We start from the raw sequence: 20,775 nt of genomic DNA on the forward strand, positions 1-20,775 counted from the left end.
ATACATGTGTTATTGATGTCACAAATAAGGACACACATTTTTACGAGACAACATACTTTGTAGGAGTTATGTGAATAAAAATGCACAAACTAGAAACAATAATACCAAACAAACGAAGAAGCAATGGCTTTTTAAAGAAGAAATATAAATTATTTTATTTTCATTTTTATGCGTGCATTTATGAGAAAGATGTTATGGATGTTACATTACAATATTATAGATGTGACAATTCTTTAAGCTGCACTCTAAGGTTGACAATTTTTATTATTATTTTATAATTTTTTCATTTTTATTATAAAAACTCCTCTTCTGATCCCATGGCCGTTCTCCGAACCGAGGCTGGTAAGTTAAACACTGTTGATATGGCACATGTAGTAGTAGTCTAGGCAGGTGTAGTAGGTAGAAGGCATTGGGGCAGCTCATCAGGTTTTGAAACGGAGCCGATGAGAAAAAGCGATTGCCGATTTTGTAACCAAGAACACATGCTGCTAACCACTCAAGCAGACGAGGCAGCGGTAGAAAAGCATTGATTGCTGGGCAGGTGATTTTATCTGCAGGGGCTTTTGATGACGTTTAGTATTCGGACCGCAGAGCTTCCTTTATAACAGACTTTAATAGACTTTCTGAGCTACAGTATACATTGCACATTAGTTTCCATATTGTAATCTGTCTCTCTGTATTCATATTTCTCCAACCGAAAGATTTCTATTTCCCTATAGGCCACTTTTATTGATTTCTATGTGTTTTGCTTTACTAGGACTCACACAACATTAGACAGAATTTGTATTTTTGCAAATGCATTCTGAAAGAATGGTTTCATCTTGATATCATGGGCCTGAAATGGCCGAGCTCAAGGCTATGATTGCAAACTCGCAGCAAGAACATCCTTTATAGGGCTGCTATAATAAGTGTGTCTGGGGAATGTGTGTCTGCATTCTCTTCTGATTCGAATGTTTTGATCATAATAAAGGGATGCAAAACTTTCTCATGTGCGGCCAGTGAAGCTGCTTTATGCTTTATGGAATGTGCTTGTGCTTTTCCAACAAAGTTTACAAAATTGTGCCACTTTATAGTCCAAGGTCACTTGTGCAATAAACCCATTTCATTGTTCATCTAAACAAAACTGCTCAATGCTTTTGCCATCTCGATTGTTTGTATTTATTGATCCACATAAACAAACAAAAAAAATATTTCAAATATAATTAAAAAAATATTCCCAAATATTGGCTGAAATATATTTTGAAACATGTATACAAAAAAATTAATTTTTTCATATATTTTTTGGCCATTTTTTAAATATTTTTTAAAAATAAACATATTTTAAAGGATGTATATTCACATTCCATTGGAAGAAAAACTTTACATAACAGGTAAGCGTAAGGTTGAAATTAAATATACGATATAAGTATACATTTTATGCAAATTTATACTTTGGCCATTTTGATGTATGGTTTGTAAAATTAGAAATGTATTTGAAGCCCCTGAAATACATTTTGAAATACACTCACCTAAAGGATTATTAGGAACACCTGTTCAATTTCTCATTAATGCAATTATCTAATCAGCCAATAACATGGCAGTTGCTTCATTGCATTTAGGGGTGTGGTCCTGGTCAAGACAATCTCCTGAATTTCAAAATGAATGTCAGAATGGAAAAGAAAGGTGATTTAAGCAATTTTGAGCGTGGCATAGTTGTTGGTGCCAGACGTTTGTTACTGAGATTTTCACACACAACCTTTCTAGGGTTTACAAATAATGGTGTGAAAAGGGAAACACATACAGTATGCGGCAGTCCTGTGAGCGAAATGCCTTGTTGATGAGGAGAATGGGCCGACTGATTCAAGCTGATAGAAGTGCTACTTTGACTAAAAGAACCACTCGTTACAACCGAGGTATGCAGCAAAGCATTTGTAAAGCCACAACACGCACAACCTTGTGGCGGATGGGCTACAACAGCAGAAGACCCTACCGGGTACCACTCATCTCCACTACAAATAGGAAAAAGAGGCTACAATTTGCACAAGCTCACGAAAATTGGACAGTTGAAGACTGTAAAAATGTTGCCTGGTCTGATGAGTCTTGATTTCTGTTGAGACATTCAGATGGTAGTCAGAATTTGGCGTAACAGAATGAGAACATGAATCCGTCATGCATTATTACCACTGTGCAGGCTGCTGGTGGTGGTGTAATGGTGTGGGGGATGTTTTTTTGGCACACTTTAGGCCCCTTAGTGCCAATTGTGCATCGTTTAAATGCCACGGCCTACCTGAGCATTGTTTCTGACCATGTCCATCCCTTTATGACCACCATGTACTCATCCTCTAATGGCTACTTCCAGCAGGATAATGTACCATGTCACAAAGCTTAAATCATTTCAAATTGGCTTCTTGAACATGACAATGAGTTCACTGTACTAAAATGGTCCCCACAGTCAACAGATCTCAACCCAATAGAGCAGGGGTCTTCAACGTTTTTTGGGTCGGGGACCCCTTAGATGAGAGAGGCATGGAGCAGGGACCCCCTGATACTAAATGTGTAAAACTGATATTTAAGTAAGCAGTAAGGTACGATAGGCTGCCTTTTCGTATTAGGCACAAAGCAAAGTGAAGTAAAGTACAACTGATGACCAATCAGAATCAAGGACTGGAACTGTTTTATAAATAATAATATAATAATAATATAATATTATTTTAAGGTATTTACAGTGTAATATATTTTCATTTTACTGTGAATTGAACAAAGGTTTTCAGTTTATAAAGATGACTGATCATGGTGAATGGCACAGAGACTCTCTATTCTGGTGGGGATAGAGGTTACTTTATAATTCTGAGGTCTGTTGCCTTTCTCGTGTATCATCATTGTCACGAGTTTGAGTAACGCAGGTTTATTTTCTGCATAGCTTCATATCAGACTCAGGAGAACAACATGCAACAAGTCCGAGTGCATCTCTTTGGGGCAACTTTTAAGAGGCGGATTTCAACCTGACTATGAATCTTGCACAAAGCACCATCACGGCGCACGTTTCATTCGTTTTTAAATGCGAGCGATAGTTTTGTCACAGTTTAAAATGCTGACGCGGTGTGGTGTCATTTGCCTGTTGAATTAGCGCTTTAAATCTGAACCGCGTGAAACAGCCGTCCAAGTTCAGAAATATAGATGAGACAACATGTCGCACTGATTCTAAAAATGACATTCTGAAAGAAAGACACACATGCCTGATTTACCTGTTTTATGATGACTTTTCTGTCGCTATTGCTGCTTCCTGAGTGGACATTTATAATCTTTAAATATTTTATTTTGGTCCGCTGGCTAAACTGAACGCGCCTTCAAACCTATGCGGCCACGCACGTGCACAACTTAAAGGGGACATGTACCGTTTTGTACATATATGTTTTAAGCAAAAAATAGCTTGTCGTTAAACATCATTTGGCGGACCCCCTGCAGTTCCGTCACGGACCCCCTGGGGGCCGCGGACCCCCGGTTGAAGACCCATGCAATAGAGCATCTTTGTGATGTGGTGGAACGGGAGCTTCGTGCCCTGGATGTGCATCCCACAAATCTCCATCAACTTCAAGATGCTATCCTATCAATATGGGCCAACATTTCTAAAGAATGCTTTCAGCACCTTGTTAAATCAATGCCACGTAGAATTAAGGCAGTTCTGAAGGCAAAAGGGGGTCAAATGCAGTATTAGTATGGTGTTCCTAATAATCCTTTAGGTGCGCGTATTAACATATATGATTTAAATCTAAAATATATTTAATTAAGCTTTACTTTGTACAAAAAGTATTTAACATATATTTAAAACATATTTTTGGCCAGAGAAGTGTTTTTTTTACGCATGGGTCTGCTTAGGTGCTGTAAAAAAGATTTGTTGGTTCAAAAGGTAAGTTCATTCAAGTTAAAAATATTAGTTGACACAAATTTATAAAATTTATTTAAAAAAAGCAACATCACTATTTACTGGCCTGACATGCACTGTAAAAAGTTAAAAACTTACTTTAATTAGTAACAAAAAGTAATTACTTTTCACTTTAAATGAAAGAAATTTATACAGGTTTGTAACAAAATAAAAGTGAGTAAATGATGACAGAATTAAAAATATTGGGTGAACTATCCCTTTAAACATTGAAGTAATTTTTTAAGTTGATCCAACTTGTCCTTTTTAAAGTGTAATATGTGTGCAAACGCAGATCTTTTTAAAAGCATTGACGTGTGCATGTGATTTTTTTCAACAACGCAAACTAAAACATTTAAATTTCTTACTACACTGTTGTCGTGTAAACCTAACCTTAGTTCAACTTTTCCCTTAAGCTTCATAGCTCTCCCATATACACTGTCATGTCAATATTCACATTCACACATTTAGCATGGCATTCAACAGTGTTTAGCTATTCAGAATATAATCCGAGATTTGGGAAGATGTACATGTCGTTTAACTGTGTGATGTGCAGTGTGCACCACATGAGGAAGGTGAACCAGGAGATCAAGGCTGTAAAATTACCAAGGCCCTTGTGCTTGATTACCCATGAAAACAGTGTTAGATGAAAGGCACGCTTGTTGACTGGAGTTCAGAAGAGACCACCGAGGCAGCTTAATGAATATTTACCACAAAGAGAGAGAGAGAGACTAAGGCCTGTTTTAAAATTTACTGAGCTGCCTACATAGGCAGCAGCCTTTTGAAGCTGCATCCCGGAGATCTGGAATGGGGGAGCAAGACATGCGCCAAACAGCCCTCTTCCAATCGCACAGAAAACTTACGATTGATTTCAATTCGGTTTGAAGTAAGCATGTCGCTGCCTAGTACACGCTCATTCTGATCCATCTTTAATAGATCTTTTCACTGAGTTTATGGTAATGGAAATGATTGAATCTGGCCAGAATAAGATGCCAAGTCTTTACATCTAAAGCAGCCGTGTCTGTGATGTCTTGACATGCTCCTTATGCAAACAAATCACTGGTTTTAAAACAGACCCTGGGCAGACAACTTTTGTTTTATTTGTCACTCAGAAGTTTAACAATACAATTTGAGAGTGTAATGTAAAATGTAGATAAAACAAATGTTAAGGGTGTGTGTTTTGTGTATCTGTGTGTGTATGTGTAAAGATACAGACACACTGATGTGACAGATAGTGTGATTGGTTTGTGATCAGTGATGTGAAACCAGTATATAAACTCCTATCTCACTTGTCTGGCTGCTCTAACTTAAGGTTAAGCCCTCAGTAGACAGATGGACAGACAGAGATGGATGAATGGATGCATAGATGGATGGGCAGACAGACAGACAGACAGACAGACAGACAGATGGGGGATGTTAATATCCCTGGGCTTAATTTGAGAGTTTAATGTAAAATGTAGGTAAACAAATGTTAAGTGTGTGTATTTTGTGTATCTGTAAGTGTGCAGAGCATCTGCATGTATGTTGTGCGACAGATAGTGTGATTGGCTTGTGATCAGTGAAGTGAAACCAATATATAAGCTCCTATCTTACTTAGGTGTCTGGCTGCTCTGACTTAAGGTTAAGCCCTGAGTAGACAGATACACAGACAGACAGAGACGGATGGATAGACCGACAAATAGATAGACGGACAGATAGACAGACTAATGTAGACAGATACCTATACTCTGTGGACTCAATTCCAATGTAATGACAGACAGAACGACAGAGACAGACAGACAGAGAAACAGACAGAAAGAGACGGATGGATAGACCGACAGACAGATAGAGGGACAGATGAACAGACAGTCAGACACAAACAGATACCTATACTCTATGGACTCAATTCAAATGTAATGACAGACATACAGACAGAATGACAAAGACAGACACAGACAGACAGACCGACAGACAGACAGAGATGGATGGATGGATAGACCGACAGACAGATAGGAGAACAGATGGACAGACAGACAGACAGAGACGGATGGATAGATAGATCGAGAGACAGATAGGAGGACAGATGGACAGACAGACATAGACCGACAGACAGATAGGCTGACAGATGGACAGACAGACATAGACAGATACCTATACTCTATGGATTCAATGCAAATGTAATGACAGACAAACAGACAGACCAAATAACAGAGACAGACAGACAGACAGACAGAAAAAGAGAGACAGACAGACAGACACAGACAGGCCGACAGACAGACAGAGATGGATGGATAGATAGATCGAGAGACAGATAGGAGGACAGATGGACAGACAGACATAGACCGACCGACAGATAGGCTGACAGATGGACAGACAGACATAGACAGATACCTATACTCTATGGATTCAATGCAAATGTAATGACAGACAAACAGACAGACCAAATAACAGAGACAGACAGACAGACAGACACAGACAGACAGACACAGACTGACAGATCGATAGACTGACAGACAGATAGGCTGACAGATGGACAAACAGACAGACATAGACAGATACCTATACTCTATGGACTTAATTCAAATGTAATGACAGACAGACAGACAGACAGAAAGACAGAGACAGACAGACACAGACAGGCCGACAGACAGACAGAGATGGATGGATGGATAGATAGATCGACAGACAGATAGGAGGACAGATGGACAGACAGACAGAGACGGATGGATAGACCGACAGACAGATAGGCTGACAGATGGACAGACAGACATAGACAGATACCTATACTCTATGGATTCAATTCAAATGTAATGACAGACAAACAGACAGACCAAATAACAGAGACAGACAGACAGACAGACACAGACAGAGAGACACAGACTGACAGATCGATAGACCGACAGACAGATAGGCTGACAGATGGACAAACAGACAGACATAGACAGATACCTATACTCTATGGACTTAATTCAAATGTAATGACAGACAGACAGACAGACAGAAAGACAGAGACAGACAGACAGACAGACAGAGACAGACAGACAGACAGACAGACAGAGATGGATGGATGGATAGATAGATCGACAGACAGATAGGAGGACAGATGGACAGACAGACAGAGACGGATGGATAGACCGACAGACAGATAGGCTGACAGATGGACAGACAGACATAGACAGATACCTATATTCTATGGACTCAATTCAAATGTAATGACAGACAAACAGACAGACCAAATAACAGAGACAGACAGACAGACACAGACAGACAGACACAGACTGACAGATCGATAGACCGACAGACAGATAGGCTGACAGATGGACAAACAGACAGACATAGACAGATACCTATACTCTATGGACTTAATTCAAATGTAATGACAGACAGACAGACAGACAGAAAGACAGAGACAGACAGACACAGACAGGCCGACAGACAGACAGAGATGGATGGATGGATAGATAGATCGACAGACAGATAGGAGGACAGATGGACAGACAGACAGAGACGGATGGATAGACCGACAGACAGATAGGCTGACAGATGGACAGACAGACATAGACAGATACCTATACTCTATGGATTCAATGCAAATGTAATGACAGACAAACAGACAGACCAAATAACAGAGACAGACAGACAGACAGACACAGACAAACAGACAGACACAGACTGACAGATCGATAGACCGACAGACAAATAGGCTGACAGATGGACAAACAGACAGACATAGACAGATACCTATACTCTATGGACTTAATTCAAATGTAATGACAGACAGACAGACAGACAGACAGAAAGACAGAGACAGACAGACACAGACAGGCCGACAGACAGACAGAGATGGATGGATGGATAGATAGATCGACAGACAGATAGGAGGACAGATGGACAGACAGACAGAGACGGATAGATAGACCGACAGACAGATAGGCTGACAGATGGACAGACAGACATAGACAGATACCTATACTCTATGGATTCAATGCAAATGTAATGACAGACAAACAGACAGACCAAATAACAGAGACAGACAGACACAGACAGACAGACAGACAGACACAGACTGACAGATCGATAGACCGACAGACAAATAGGCTGACAGATGGACAAACAGACAGACATAGACAGATACCTATACTCTATGGACTTAATTCAAATGTAATGACAGACAGACAGACAGACAGAAAGACAGAGACAGACAGACAGACAGACACAGACAGGCCGACAGACAGACAGAGATGGATGGATAGATAGATCGAGAGACAGATAGGAGGACAGATGGACAGACAGACATAGACCGACAGACAGATAGGCTTACAGATGGACAGACAGACATAGACAGATACCTATACTCTATGGATTCAATGCAAATGTAATGACAGACAAACAGACAGACCAAATAACAGAGACAGACAGACAGACAGACACAGACAGACAGACACAGACTGACAGATCGATAGACCGACAGACAGATAGGCTGACAGATGGACAAACAGACAGACATAGACAGATACCTATACTCTATGGACTTAATTCAAATGTAATGACAGACAGACAGACAGACAGACAGACAGACAGAAAGACAGAGACAGACAGACACAGACAGGCCGACAGACAGACAGAGATGGATGGATGGATAGATAGATCGACAGACAGATAGGAGGACAGATGGACAGACAGACAGAGACGGATGGATAGACCGACAGACAGATAGGCTGACAGATGGACAGACAGACATAGACAGATACCTATACTCTATGGATTCAATGCAAATGTAATGACAGACAAACAGACAGACCAAATAACAGAGACAGACAGACAGACAGACACAGACAGACAGACACAGACTGACAGATCGATAGACCGACAGACAAATAGGCTGACAGATGGACAAACAGACAGACATAGACAGATACCTATATTCTATGGACTTAATTCAAATGTAATGACAGACAGACAGACAGACAGACAGACAGACAGACAGACAGACAGACAGAAAGACAGAGACAGACAGACAGACAGACACAGACAGGCCGACAGACAGACAGAGATGGATGGATGGATAGATAGATCGACAGACAGATAGGAGGACAGATGGACAGACAGACAGAGACGGATGGATAGACCGACAGACAGATAGGCTGACAGATGGACAGACAGACATAGACAGATACCTATACTCTATGGATTCAATTCAAATGTAATGACAGACAAACAGACAGACCAAATAACAGAGACAGACAGACAGACAGACACAGACAGAGAGACACAGACTGACAGATCGATAGACCGACAGACAGATAGGCTGACAGATGGACAAACAGACAGACATAGACAGATACCTATACTCTATGGACTTAATTCAAATGTAATGACAGACAGACAAACAGACAGAAAGACAGAGACAGACAGACAGACAGACACAGACAGGCCGACAGACAGACAGAGATGGATGGATGGATAGATAGATCGACAGACAGATAGGAGGACAGATGGACAGACAGACAGAGACGGATGGATAGACCGACAGACAGATAGGCTGACAGATGGACAGACAGACATAGACAGATACCTATACTCTATGGATTCAATTCAAATGTAATGACAGACAAACAGACAGACCAAATAACAGAGACAGACAGACAGACACAGACAGACAGACACAGACTGACAGATCGATAGACCGACAGACAGATAGGCTGACAGATGGACAGACAGACAGACAGACAGATACCTATTCTCTATGGACTCAATTCAAATGTAATGACAGACAGACAGAGACAGACAGACAGACCGACACACAGACAGACCGACAGACAGACAGACAGACAGACAGACAGACAGCAGAGACGGATGGATAGACCGACAGAAAGGTAGACAGACAGATGGACAGACAGACAGACAGACATAGACAGATACCTATACTCTATGGACTTAATTCAAATGTAATGACAGACAGACAGACACAGACAGACAGAGATGGATGGATGGATGGATGGATGGATAGACCAACAGACAGGTAAGAGGACAGATGGACAGACAGACAGACAGACAGACACAAACTGACAGATCGATAGACCAACAGACAGATAGGCTGACAGATGGACAGACAGACAGACACAGACAGATACCTATACTCTATGGACTCATTTCAAATGTAATGACAGACAGACAGACAGACAGACAGACAGACAGACAGAGACAGACAGACCGATACCTATACCCTTTGGAACTCAATTCAAATTTAATGACAGACAGACAGAACGACAGAGACAGACAGACCGACCGACAGACAGACAGAAAGACAGACAGACACCTATACCCTTTGGACTCAATTCAAATGTAATGACAGACAGAACGACATAGACAGACAGACACACAAACAGACAGACAGAATGACAGGGCAGACAGACAGAACGACAGAGACAGACAGAAAGAACGACAGAGACAGACAGACATAGACAGATATCTATACTCTATAGACTTAATTCAAATGTCATGACAGACAGACAGAACGACAGAGACAGACAGACAGAAACAAATTGATAGACCGACAGACAGATAGACGGACAGATGGACAGACAGACAGACATTGACAGATACCTTTACTCTATGGACTCGATTCAAATGTAATGACAGACAGACAGACAGACAGAACGACAGAGACAGACAGACAGACAGACAGAACCACAGAGACAAACAGAGATAGACAGAACAACAGAGACAAACAGAGACAGACAGACTGCCGACAGACAGACAGACAGACAGACAGTTACCTATACAATTTGAAATCAATTCAAATGTAATGACAGACAGACAGACACAGACAGAATGACAGACAGATAGACGGACAGACATAGACAGATACCTATACTCTTTGGACTCAATTCAAGTGTAATAACAGACAGACAGACAGAACGACAGAGACAGATAGACAGACCGATACCTATACCCTTTGGACTCAATTCAAATGTAATGACAGACAGACAGACAGACAGAACGACAGAGACAGACAAGACAGACCGATACCTATACCCTTTGGACTCAATTCAAATGTAATGACAGACAGACAGACAGAACGATAGAGACAGACCGACAGAGCAGATAGAGAGAGAACGACAGAGAGAGACAGATGGAAAGAGACAGACAGACGGACGGACGGACGGACGGACGGACAGACAGACAGAGAGACCGAGACAGACAGACAGATATAGGAGATATAGGCAGATACATAATGTAAAATGTAGGTAAACAAATGTTAAGTGTGTGTGTGTTTTGTGTATCTGTATGTATGTAAAGCTACAGACAGACTGATGTGCGACAGATTGGTTTGTGATCAGTGATGTGAAACCAGTATATAAGCTCCTATCTTACTTAGGTGTCTGGCTGCTCAAATTAAAGGTTAAGCTCTCACCAGACATGTAGATAGACAGACATAGAGAGAGACAGACAGACAAACATAGACAGTTACCTATACCCTATGGACTCAATTCAAATAAAATGCGCTAGGGGGCGTCAGTATCATTGGGTTTAATTGCGAGGCTCTTAACCTGCAGCCGTGAGCAGAGAGTCAATTGGTTTGTTGTGCTTATATTATTACACCAGCTGGGTAAACAAATTGTCCCAGGAGGCGTACAACGTAGAGTACTTTCCAAAATTATTTTGATTTCAGGAGGAGACACCTCTGTGTTTAGAGGGCACAGTGCGCACACTGCGTACGTAAAGGGGCGCATGGGTGTTTTTATCAGCACATTAGGATATAATTAGCATCCTATGATGAATCTTGCTGTTAGCTGTCAATCATCCACAACTTCATACAGAGATGCCAACTAGCTTGTGAAAATTAGCAGAAATGGCTGGGTATTTATACACAGCTAAGACAAAATCCATAGGCAGGGGTTCAAATAATTTCTATTTTGAAAAATGTAACCTTTTAAATTTATCATTCACACTCCAGAATTACAGAAACAGTAGATTATATTACAGGGTGTATTTGGGGTGACCTATTTAAATTTGTTTAATTTACATATTTAATCCTTAAACTTTCACTTTATGGTGGAGAAATACATTTTACAATTTTCCTCAACCGTGTTATTTATTTTAACTAACGTCTTCAAAATGGAGGTGGCGTACAAATGAAATTAAACACCTAAGTTTTATTTATTTTACCATTTAAATTTTTTTTTTAAATTTCTGCGGATTGAGAATGTGCCCTCTAAACACAGAGGTGCCTTCTCCTGTTCCAAATAGTTTTGATCATTTTAAAATAAAATTTTATATTTTCTGGTAATATTGTGTTAATATTAATGACAACATGCATAACAGACAATTCAATAAATATTGTAGATATTAGTGTGCAATATAAAATTATGTTATGGTACAAGTGGTTGTGGCTGAATTGCAGAAGCGCTGAACTGTACATAAACTGAGATGCCATCAGCTGACGGTGACACGGACGCGCACCTCGCCATCCTCGTCCCTCCTTCCAGCCCCCTCTCGCTACCATCCTCAATCTAATCGAAAGAGGAGGCTTAGAAGAGAGGAAAAGAAAAATCAAATGAGTGAACGAAAGAAATAAGGAGGGAAGGGAGAGAGAAAGAGAGCTCGCGCGCAGCTCCATGGTCACTCGAATACTGGAAGAACGCGAATACGTTTTGGATTCGACTTTTCTTGGAGAGCACCTGTCCAAAAAAACAGCGTCTGTTGGCGTGCCTGAAGCAAACAGTCATGCACCTGAACCGAGAGGACGAGGACGGGAAAGGTGAGATGTATATGCGGTCAGATGCTATTTTGGTACTTTGCTGGTTTACTCTCGTTTGTTTTGGGGGGACGCACGCCCTTGAATAGCACACGGTTTGGTACCGTGAACAACCTTTCATTTAGTGACCCGGTGTTAATTTTAATTTCTCTGTCCCTTACATTGTGAGTTGCCGAACATGCAAACAGGTGCAACGGATGTTTATTTAAGTCACCAAAATGCATTCTCACAAATCTTCCCTATAGCACTTGTTGTGTTGTCTTGTGAAAGTAAATTAATTTACCCTGGTGCCTTTGAGGGAGTTGTCATCCATGCACACGCGCAAGGTCATCATCCCTCATCACATAGTCATGATAGGATGTCTGCGCGTGCGTTTATTATAGACAGAGGGACGCCGCTCGCTTTCGTAGCCGTGACTGAGTGTGCGTTCACCGGCTTGCATGTTGTCCAGAAACACGGAGAGTCTGATCACTTTTATATGTAATAGTGGCAAACAATGACAGGGGGACGAGGGAAGATGCCCATACATTGCCCTCTGCCCCCTCCTGTTGCGCGTAACGGCGTTTGTCAGGTGGTCAAATTTGGATTGTGTTTTGTTTTATGCATAACCATGCAATGTAAATGGATGCTATCAAGACGTCTAATGATAATTATGCAATATGCATACATCGTGAGTGAGAAATATGCAATACTGAAAGTAGGAGAAAATGAACATCAAAATGATTAGGTTTTGTTGAAACGTGTCATTTTTACATCTATTTTACACGGAGCCGCACATACATTGACGAACTGTTGGCTTTTTCTGTTGTGGACGCAGACTCGCGTGTGACATGGGTCGGTTTTGATTGGTCGATGTGTAGCTCGAGGGGTGCGTTTGGCGCGTCTGTTTTCCCGCGCATGCCGCCGGCGCTTACCGCTCCTGCTGTTTGAGAATTCCCCGCGCGTCTCAACGTGGATCTTGCAAGCGCATGTGTGGGATTTACCAGCGGGTATGTCGACTAGTGTCGTTAACGCAATCCTTAAACTCAACACGTGACAGATTGTGATGTCATTTGTGGATGTTTTAAAGAGGAAATTCTGTCAGGGAATTGGAGAGACTACATATTCACTCAGGGAAGGTGTCACACTTGCTTTATCTCTGTGTTACTAATAAGGTTTTGAGTACGAAATCACTTGTAAGTTGTCCCAATGTGTGTGTTTTTGTAGCAGTTGTTTAATATGATGGGTTTAGATTTAAGAGTTTATTGTCATTGTACATGAAACACACTGTTACACTATACAATGAAATGATTAAATGCTCTAGCAGCCTAAAACAGGACACAAACCACAAAAGTACATTATACTTAAATTACTCAATTGCAAGTGTGTGCGTATAAATGTGAATAAATACAGTATAGTTTACAGTATTGAACCTAATCATATGAATAATTTGGTTCCAAAACGAGAAAACTCTGTATTTTACATTTTTCAAAAATCTCATAATATCAATCAAACTGCAGTTGGTTTGCTTGTATTTAAGCCTTCATAACTATAAAAAATACAGCTAGGTAGCACAATAAAAGTTATCTTGTTTTGAAAAACATTCATATACATGCTTACATATAAGAGTTGCATACGTTTAAAGGTATGGCATCTGATTTGATCCAAAAACATTTTTAGTTATGCTGGTTAAAAGTCTTCTCAAATCCTGATAGCTGTCACTATGTTAAGTTGTTTAAATGTATTTGTAGAAATTTATGTCATCTGTGAAAGGCGTAGGACCAAAAAATGTTCAACAAATCATAGAATGTTATTCAAGTTTGTCCTGCAAAGTTTTCTCACTGGTGAATAAGACATGAGATGTGGACGTCTGGTCTGTGCGTGTTCATCTGTTTTGGAGGAGGCGTGACTTTGGATGGCGATTTGAATGGAGGGTGGGATCGTGATTTCATTGCTAGTCGGCTACCGTTAGCATTTTTCAAAATTAGATAAACAAAAATTAGATAATACAAATAAATACAGCACATACACACACAATGTAGGGTAATTACCATAGACCGTAAAAAAATATGGACGTAGTGTCCGTGACGTCACCCATTGGCTTGTGAAGATCGCTTTTGAAGCTTAAAGTAGGCGTTGCCTGCCGTCGCCATGTTGGCCGCGCATCCCCGCAAATTACTCACGGAAAAACGAAAATGGGTAAAGAGGCGGGATATGGGGGAAGCTGAGGTGAAACCACGCCCGCCTAGCGCGAGTCTAGTGACAGCAGTGGCTGTTCAACCGACACTCAAGCGGCCACGCCCTTAATTATGCAGAACTTTAAGGCTTAATATAATTTAAACAGATGAGTTACAAAAAAAATCACCCCCCTCACAGTTGTCATGAAGGGCAAAATTAGCTATATAGGCCAAAAAACACTTTTTGTACCAGGCTGTAAACATATTATTTTCTACTGTAAAGTTGGCCATTTTTAACATGGGAGTCTATGGGAATTGACTCCCTTTTGGAGCCAGCCTCAAGCGGCCAGTCGATGAATTGCAGTTTAAGTCACTTCCGTGTTGGCTTCATTAAAAGAGATAGGAAGGTTGCCCCTCGGTAATTACTAGTAACTAATTACTTCTTCAATCATGTAATTAGTATAGAAATTACTTTCTCCAAAAAGTATTTAAGTACTTACTACTAATTACTTTCTAAATCCTATTTAGTAAATGATACAAAGATAGGCCTGAAACAGCTCAAATAAATCATACACTCTAAAAACAAACGATGCTAAATAGCACTAAAAGTGGTTCACTGGCTCATAATCATAGAGGAACCATTTTAAGTGCCAGCACTTATGTAGCACCTGTAGAACCATATTGTGCTACATGGAAGCATATCTGGTGCTACCGTGGTGCTATATCACCCCCGGATGGTTCTTCATAAGTGCTATATAGCACTAAAAACAATTCCCCTATGATTACGAACTTTTTTTAGAGTGTAAAAGTACATAAACCAGGGTTCCCACACCTTAGTTAACTTCAAGTTCAAGGACCTTTCAAGGGCTTTCCAGGTTTAATACCCTCAAATTCAAAGACAAAATGTGGGGACACATTTCAAGTGAGAGCAAGGTTACATTGTGTTACCTTTTAAGATACACTATTACAGTTCCCTTTTGGTGACACTTTGGGGTAAATGCGTCAGAATGTGTATATCAAATTTAACCAATGGTGAGGCTTAACAACAAAGACAGGGTGACGCAGGAGTCAGGAAGTATATCGCTATCTGAAATATTGCCAAAGACGGCGTTACAGGGATGCAGGAAGTATGGCAATGGAGACGCAGCGTCTCGTTCCCTTCTCAGGGAACAACAGTTACATACGTAACCCGAGACGTTTGCATGTGTCAAACACAACTATGCAAAAAAGCTTTTTGGTATGAACCAACATTTGCACAAGAAGATATTACCATTTAAAGCGAACAGTTTAGCATGTGTGCTTAAAAAGTCTAGAATTTTATGATATGATCCTACACTAAACAGGAAATAATCTGGATTTTTTTTCCAGAAAACTTCTTGCTTAAATAGATTCAAGCACTTTCAACAACACATCCTCACCCCATGTCGTCAATATTTGACGACACTTGACCATTCGTCAATATGTGACGGGGAGGGTATACCTTTCGCGTCATTTTTTGACGAACTGGGGACTTCAATACTATTACGTCCGTTGCATTCTCTTTCCTATTTTCTTACAATTTTCGCGTCAGTTTAGGGTTAGATTACGCAAAATTAAACAGTGTGCGCGAAATTAAACAGTTGTCACCTGGCGTTGGGGTAAGAGTTAGGTACGACAGTTGTCACCTGGCGTTGGGGTTAGAGTTAGGTTTGGGCAGGGATGTCATTATGTAAATCTAACCCTAAACCGACGCGAAAGGTATACCCTCCCCGTCACATATTGACGAATGGTCAAGTGTCGTCAAATATTGACGACATGGGGTGAGGATGGGTTGCTTTCAACAACAACCTGTATCTATGTATATATCAAAAAAGTTCCCAGGGCCTTTCCCCCCCCCAGATTCACAAACTTTCAAGGATTTCAAGGACCCATGGGAATCCTGATAAACTTTCTGGTTACACTTTTAAGGTCCGATTCTCACTGTTAACTAACTATTGACTGCTTTTGCCTCAGTATAGTCCCAGTTACTGCTTATTAGTATGTAGTAAAGTAGTTTACATATTGGTAGGAATTGGGTAGGATTAAGGATGTAAAATAAGGTTTTTCAGAATCAGGCATTAATATGTGTGTTATAAGTACTAATAAACAGACAATATCTCAACAATATTAATGCTATTAACCAACCAGTTAATATTGAAAATTGGACACTACACTAAAGTGTTTTTAGAGCCACTATAATTATTAACTCCCCAAATATTTAAAGTGAGAAAAAAACATGCATTTAACGTTAGACTTTAAATTTTGATGTTGAAGTTATCCCTTACTTTACTTTTTCAAGAAAGCAATAGCTAAAGCATTATGCTACAATAAATTAAGATATCTGATCGATACAAATGAAACGTTCGCTTTTTATAGGTACTGTATGTGTGAGGAATTGTGGTTCAAAAATATACAGGCCCCTGAGAAATGTTTTATAGAGACGAATGTGTGACTAGTCTCTGAACCCCTGTATTTATTAAATGTTAGTCATACTTGTTTTCTGTATTAATTTGCTGCTTCTAACCAAAAATACCAAATTGTGAGTCATTTCTTTTTAGTGAGTTTTATTAAAAGGGTCGAAAACAATGATTCAGATCAAATTATTTGCCACAATAATTTCATATTTATTTATTAATTTTGATGACAGTAGTGAATAACACCATCTTCCATGTACCACAGCTTCACTATAGTAACAATCATTGTAGTAAATTGTATTTGCACAGAAACAAGCAAGCAACAAGATAGTTTATCTTTTTTATTAAAGAAATATTCCACTTTCATAAAAAACAAATTGCGATAATTTACTCATCGCCATGTCATCCAAGACGTTTATGTCTTTCTTTGTTCAGTCGAGAAGAAATTAAGTATTTTGAGGAAAACATTCCAGAATATTTCTAATTTTAATAAAGTTTATTGGACTTCAACAGTTTCACAGGTTCATGGCGTTTACAATTGCAATTTCAGTGCAGCTTTAAATGGCTCTAAACGATCTCACCTTAGGCATAAGGGTCTTATCTATCAAAACGTTCATAATTTTTGCCAAGAAAAATAAAAAAATATGTATCTTTCAAGGTGATTACGTAATATATAAGGCTGCGCTGGCGACTCATACGGTTACCCCGGATTTCCAGCGACTGCGGAACGGCGGCGGAGTGAATCGGTTTCCATTTAAGTCAATGTGTGTATTTCCATTGACTGCGTTCCGAAACGTCACAGCTCCAGCCATCCGCAGCCCTACGGAACAAATACACAAAGCTTCTATTTTTGACGGATACCGGACAGCTCTGCAGGGCGGAGCCATGACTATATCGCGTGAATTTGCGAAATCTCGTTTTGTAATCTGGGCTGGTCCAGCAAAACGTCATAATGGGCGGAGACAGAAGTAGATATCGCGCGATCATCAAATGAATTTGCGAGACCTCATGGGTCCTCATCACTTCAGCACGCAGCCGCTCTGCAACAAATACGGAACTGGTGGGTATTGGCGGACGGCGGAGTGCGGAGCCGTAACGCGGCGGAGCCGATCTGCAGCCGCTCCGCAGTTGGTGGAAATCCGGGGTTAGTGCAAGAAGAGAAGTTGTGGTTTAAAAGTACATTTTTCTTGTCAAAAATGACAATCGTTTCGCTAGATAAGACCCTTATGCCTTGGTTGGGATTGTTTAGAGCCCTTTGAAGCTGTGTTGAAACTGCAATTTTAAACTGCATTGAAACTGTAAACTGTTGAGGTCCACTATTAAGTCCACTATATGGAGAAAAATCCTGGTATGTTTTTCTCAAAAAACGTAATTTCTTCTCGACTGAACAACGAAAGACTTAAATATCTTGGATCACATGGGGGTGAGTAAATTATTAGATTTTTTTTATGAAAGTGGAGTAATCTTTTAAGCAATCCTCAGAGATACTAGCAAAGTTAATTGTATATTGCCAGGGATGGTTTAGTGATGTAGTTAACAAAGCACAGCTTGGGAAATAACCAGTTGCAGAAATGCTTAGCCTGGGAACTGAGAGGAGTGTTTTCTCAATTGATTTCTCTTTTTGCATTTGAATGGAAGTAAGTCATGTTGATTTCACTTGGAAAACACTGTGTTTTCTTGGACTAAGTGAACTAGAATGGTAGTTTTGAGACCATGTCAACAATTTTAAGTTCTGACAGCTCAAGGGTACTCACGAGTTCCCTTGTGGTTCCTCTTACTATCTTGGTGACCAACCCCGCAGTGGTTTAGCAGTACTGGTGTGCGATCGATGATAAGAACATATATGAGACACTGACAGAAGTTAATCTTTGACAGAAGCAAGATTTCAATCACATGATATAATTTAACACCCCTTAAGCTAGGGTGTCAGTCTGTGCCTCGCATGTGATTTCACTAAGCTATAATTCAGCGTGAAATTTATCATATTGCTCACTATCTATCTACTTTTTATAAACCCTTTCATGTACTTGATGTATTGCAGATTTTGGACTGGATCTCCAGGATAGTGATCTTAATGTCATTGGCATTCATGCCATGTTTTGATGTTGTAGCAGAAGCATGATAAGACGAACACAGCGACAAGGTCAAGTAGCGGCTGCAAAGCCGATGGTGGAGGGGTTCTCGGAGGACACCTCTGGATGGAGCTGGGAGAGACGCAGTAGTGGTACAGGTGCTTCTGGAGGCTCGCCAGTCATTTCCCCTAAGATTGGAGTGACATTGTAGTTCTCTAATGCTTTTAGTCCCCATCAGTGATGATCACTGATGGCCGGTAAAGGATAAGAGGAGGCTTTGGCATTTGGAGTTTAATGCGTACAGCCTGAATTTCTGAATTTTAAATTTTTGAAAATCACTCTCCTGGGAAAAGAAAAATTTAATGAAAGTGCCACACCGTGACATCTAGTTTTTGCAGGGTTTTTAAAATAATGAGAAGATTATTCAATGGCTTTATTGAACCCTGGTCTGAGAACTGCGGGTGTGCATAAAACTTTTCTGTGGCGGCAACACAATAAATGGTGCCCTGTCTCAGATTTGTGTAGGTTCAGGTACTGTAACTGACAGACCTCCTCGGTAACAAATTGTAAAGATCTTATCGCCGAACCTTCAGGCCTTCACTGCTAGAAATCTACAGACATCTTTGTGATTTAAGGTGCAGTTGTTACGATGATCATAGCGTGAGCGCAGTGGTTGAGATAAACCTGCCAGTCGAGGTCAGACGCTAAAAGACAGAGATGAGACAGAGCGAGAGACTGAAAGAACAAGAGAGTCAAGTTGACGTTGCAGTTTGTATACATCGCGTCGCAGGGTAATTGCATGCTAATGGCTGTTTCCAGATGTATAGTCAAAGGTCTTGCTAATAATTCATTTACAGACAAAACAAATGAGAAGTGAATGGCCGCAAAATATTCTGCAAAATAAACAAGATAGAATAAGTGTTAAAGAATTATTCCACTTTCGTAAAAAATAGCGATATTTACTTACTTAGTATTTTTTCTTGTTTTCAGTAGAAATATCTAAAAATTCTTAAATCAAGATGTATTTTCTTGATGAGCAAAATGACCTAAGAAAATAATACTAGTTTTTAGACAAAAAATATACAATTTAAGTGAATTTGTGCTTAAAACAAGCAAAAATATCTGCCAATGGAGTGAGAAAATTTTACTTGAATTAAGTGTTTAAGAAAAAAGAAATCTTATTTCACAATTTTTTTTCTCACCCCATCGGCAGTGAATTTTGCTTGTTTTAAGGACAATTTCACTTAAATTGTATATTATTTGTCTTAAAACTAGACTTATTTACTTGGGTCATTTTGTTCATCAAGAATTTTTAGATATTTCTACTGAAAACAAGACAAAAATACTAAGTAAAAAAGTCATTTTTTGCAGTGTACTGTCATCCAAGATATATATGTGTTTTTTCTTCAGTAGAAAAGAAATACATTTTTTTTTCTCTATATAGGGACTTTATTGGACCTCTTGATTTTAAGCAAAA

The 20,775-nt window shown here is 39.9% G+C and overlaps 1 protein-coding gene across 3 annotated transcripts in view; it reads left to right on the forward strand.

Annotated features, from left to right (window-relative positions):
- Positions 1–12,302: 12,302 nt before the first annotated feature.
- syt7b (synaptotagmin VIIb) overlaps positions 12,303–20,775 on the forward strand; it is a 211,705-nt gene continuing 203,232 nt past the window's right edge. For 2 of the 3 annotated variants that reach the window (XM_055182736.2, XM_055182824.2), the window contains exon 1: positions 12,304–12,641. In XM_055182736.2, the coding sequence (XP_055038711.1) occupies positions 12,608–12,641 (34 nt within the window). In that variant the 5' untranslated portion in view covers positions 12,304–12,607. Of the gene's footprint in view, positions 12,642–20,775 lie in introns of all 3 variants that reach the window. The other variant, XM_055182584.2, reaches the window with a different exon arrangement.

The sequence above is a fragment of the Misgurnus anguillicaudatus genome, chromosome 21 (genome assembly GCF_027580225.2).
Source record: "Misgurnus anguillicaudatus chromosome 21, ASM2758022v2, whole genome shotgun sequence".
NCBI classification, from domain to species: domain Eukaryota; kingdom Metazoa; phylum Chordata; class Actinopteri; order Cypriniformes; family Cobitidae; genus Misgurnus; species Misgurnus anguillicaudatus.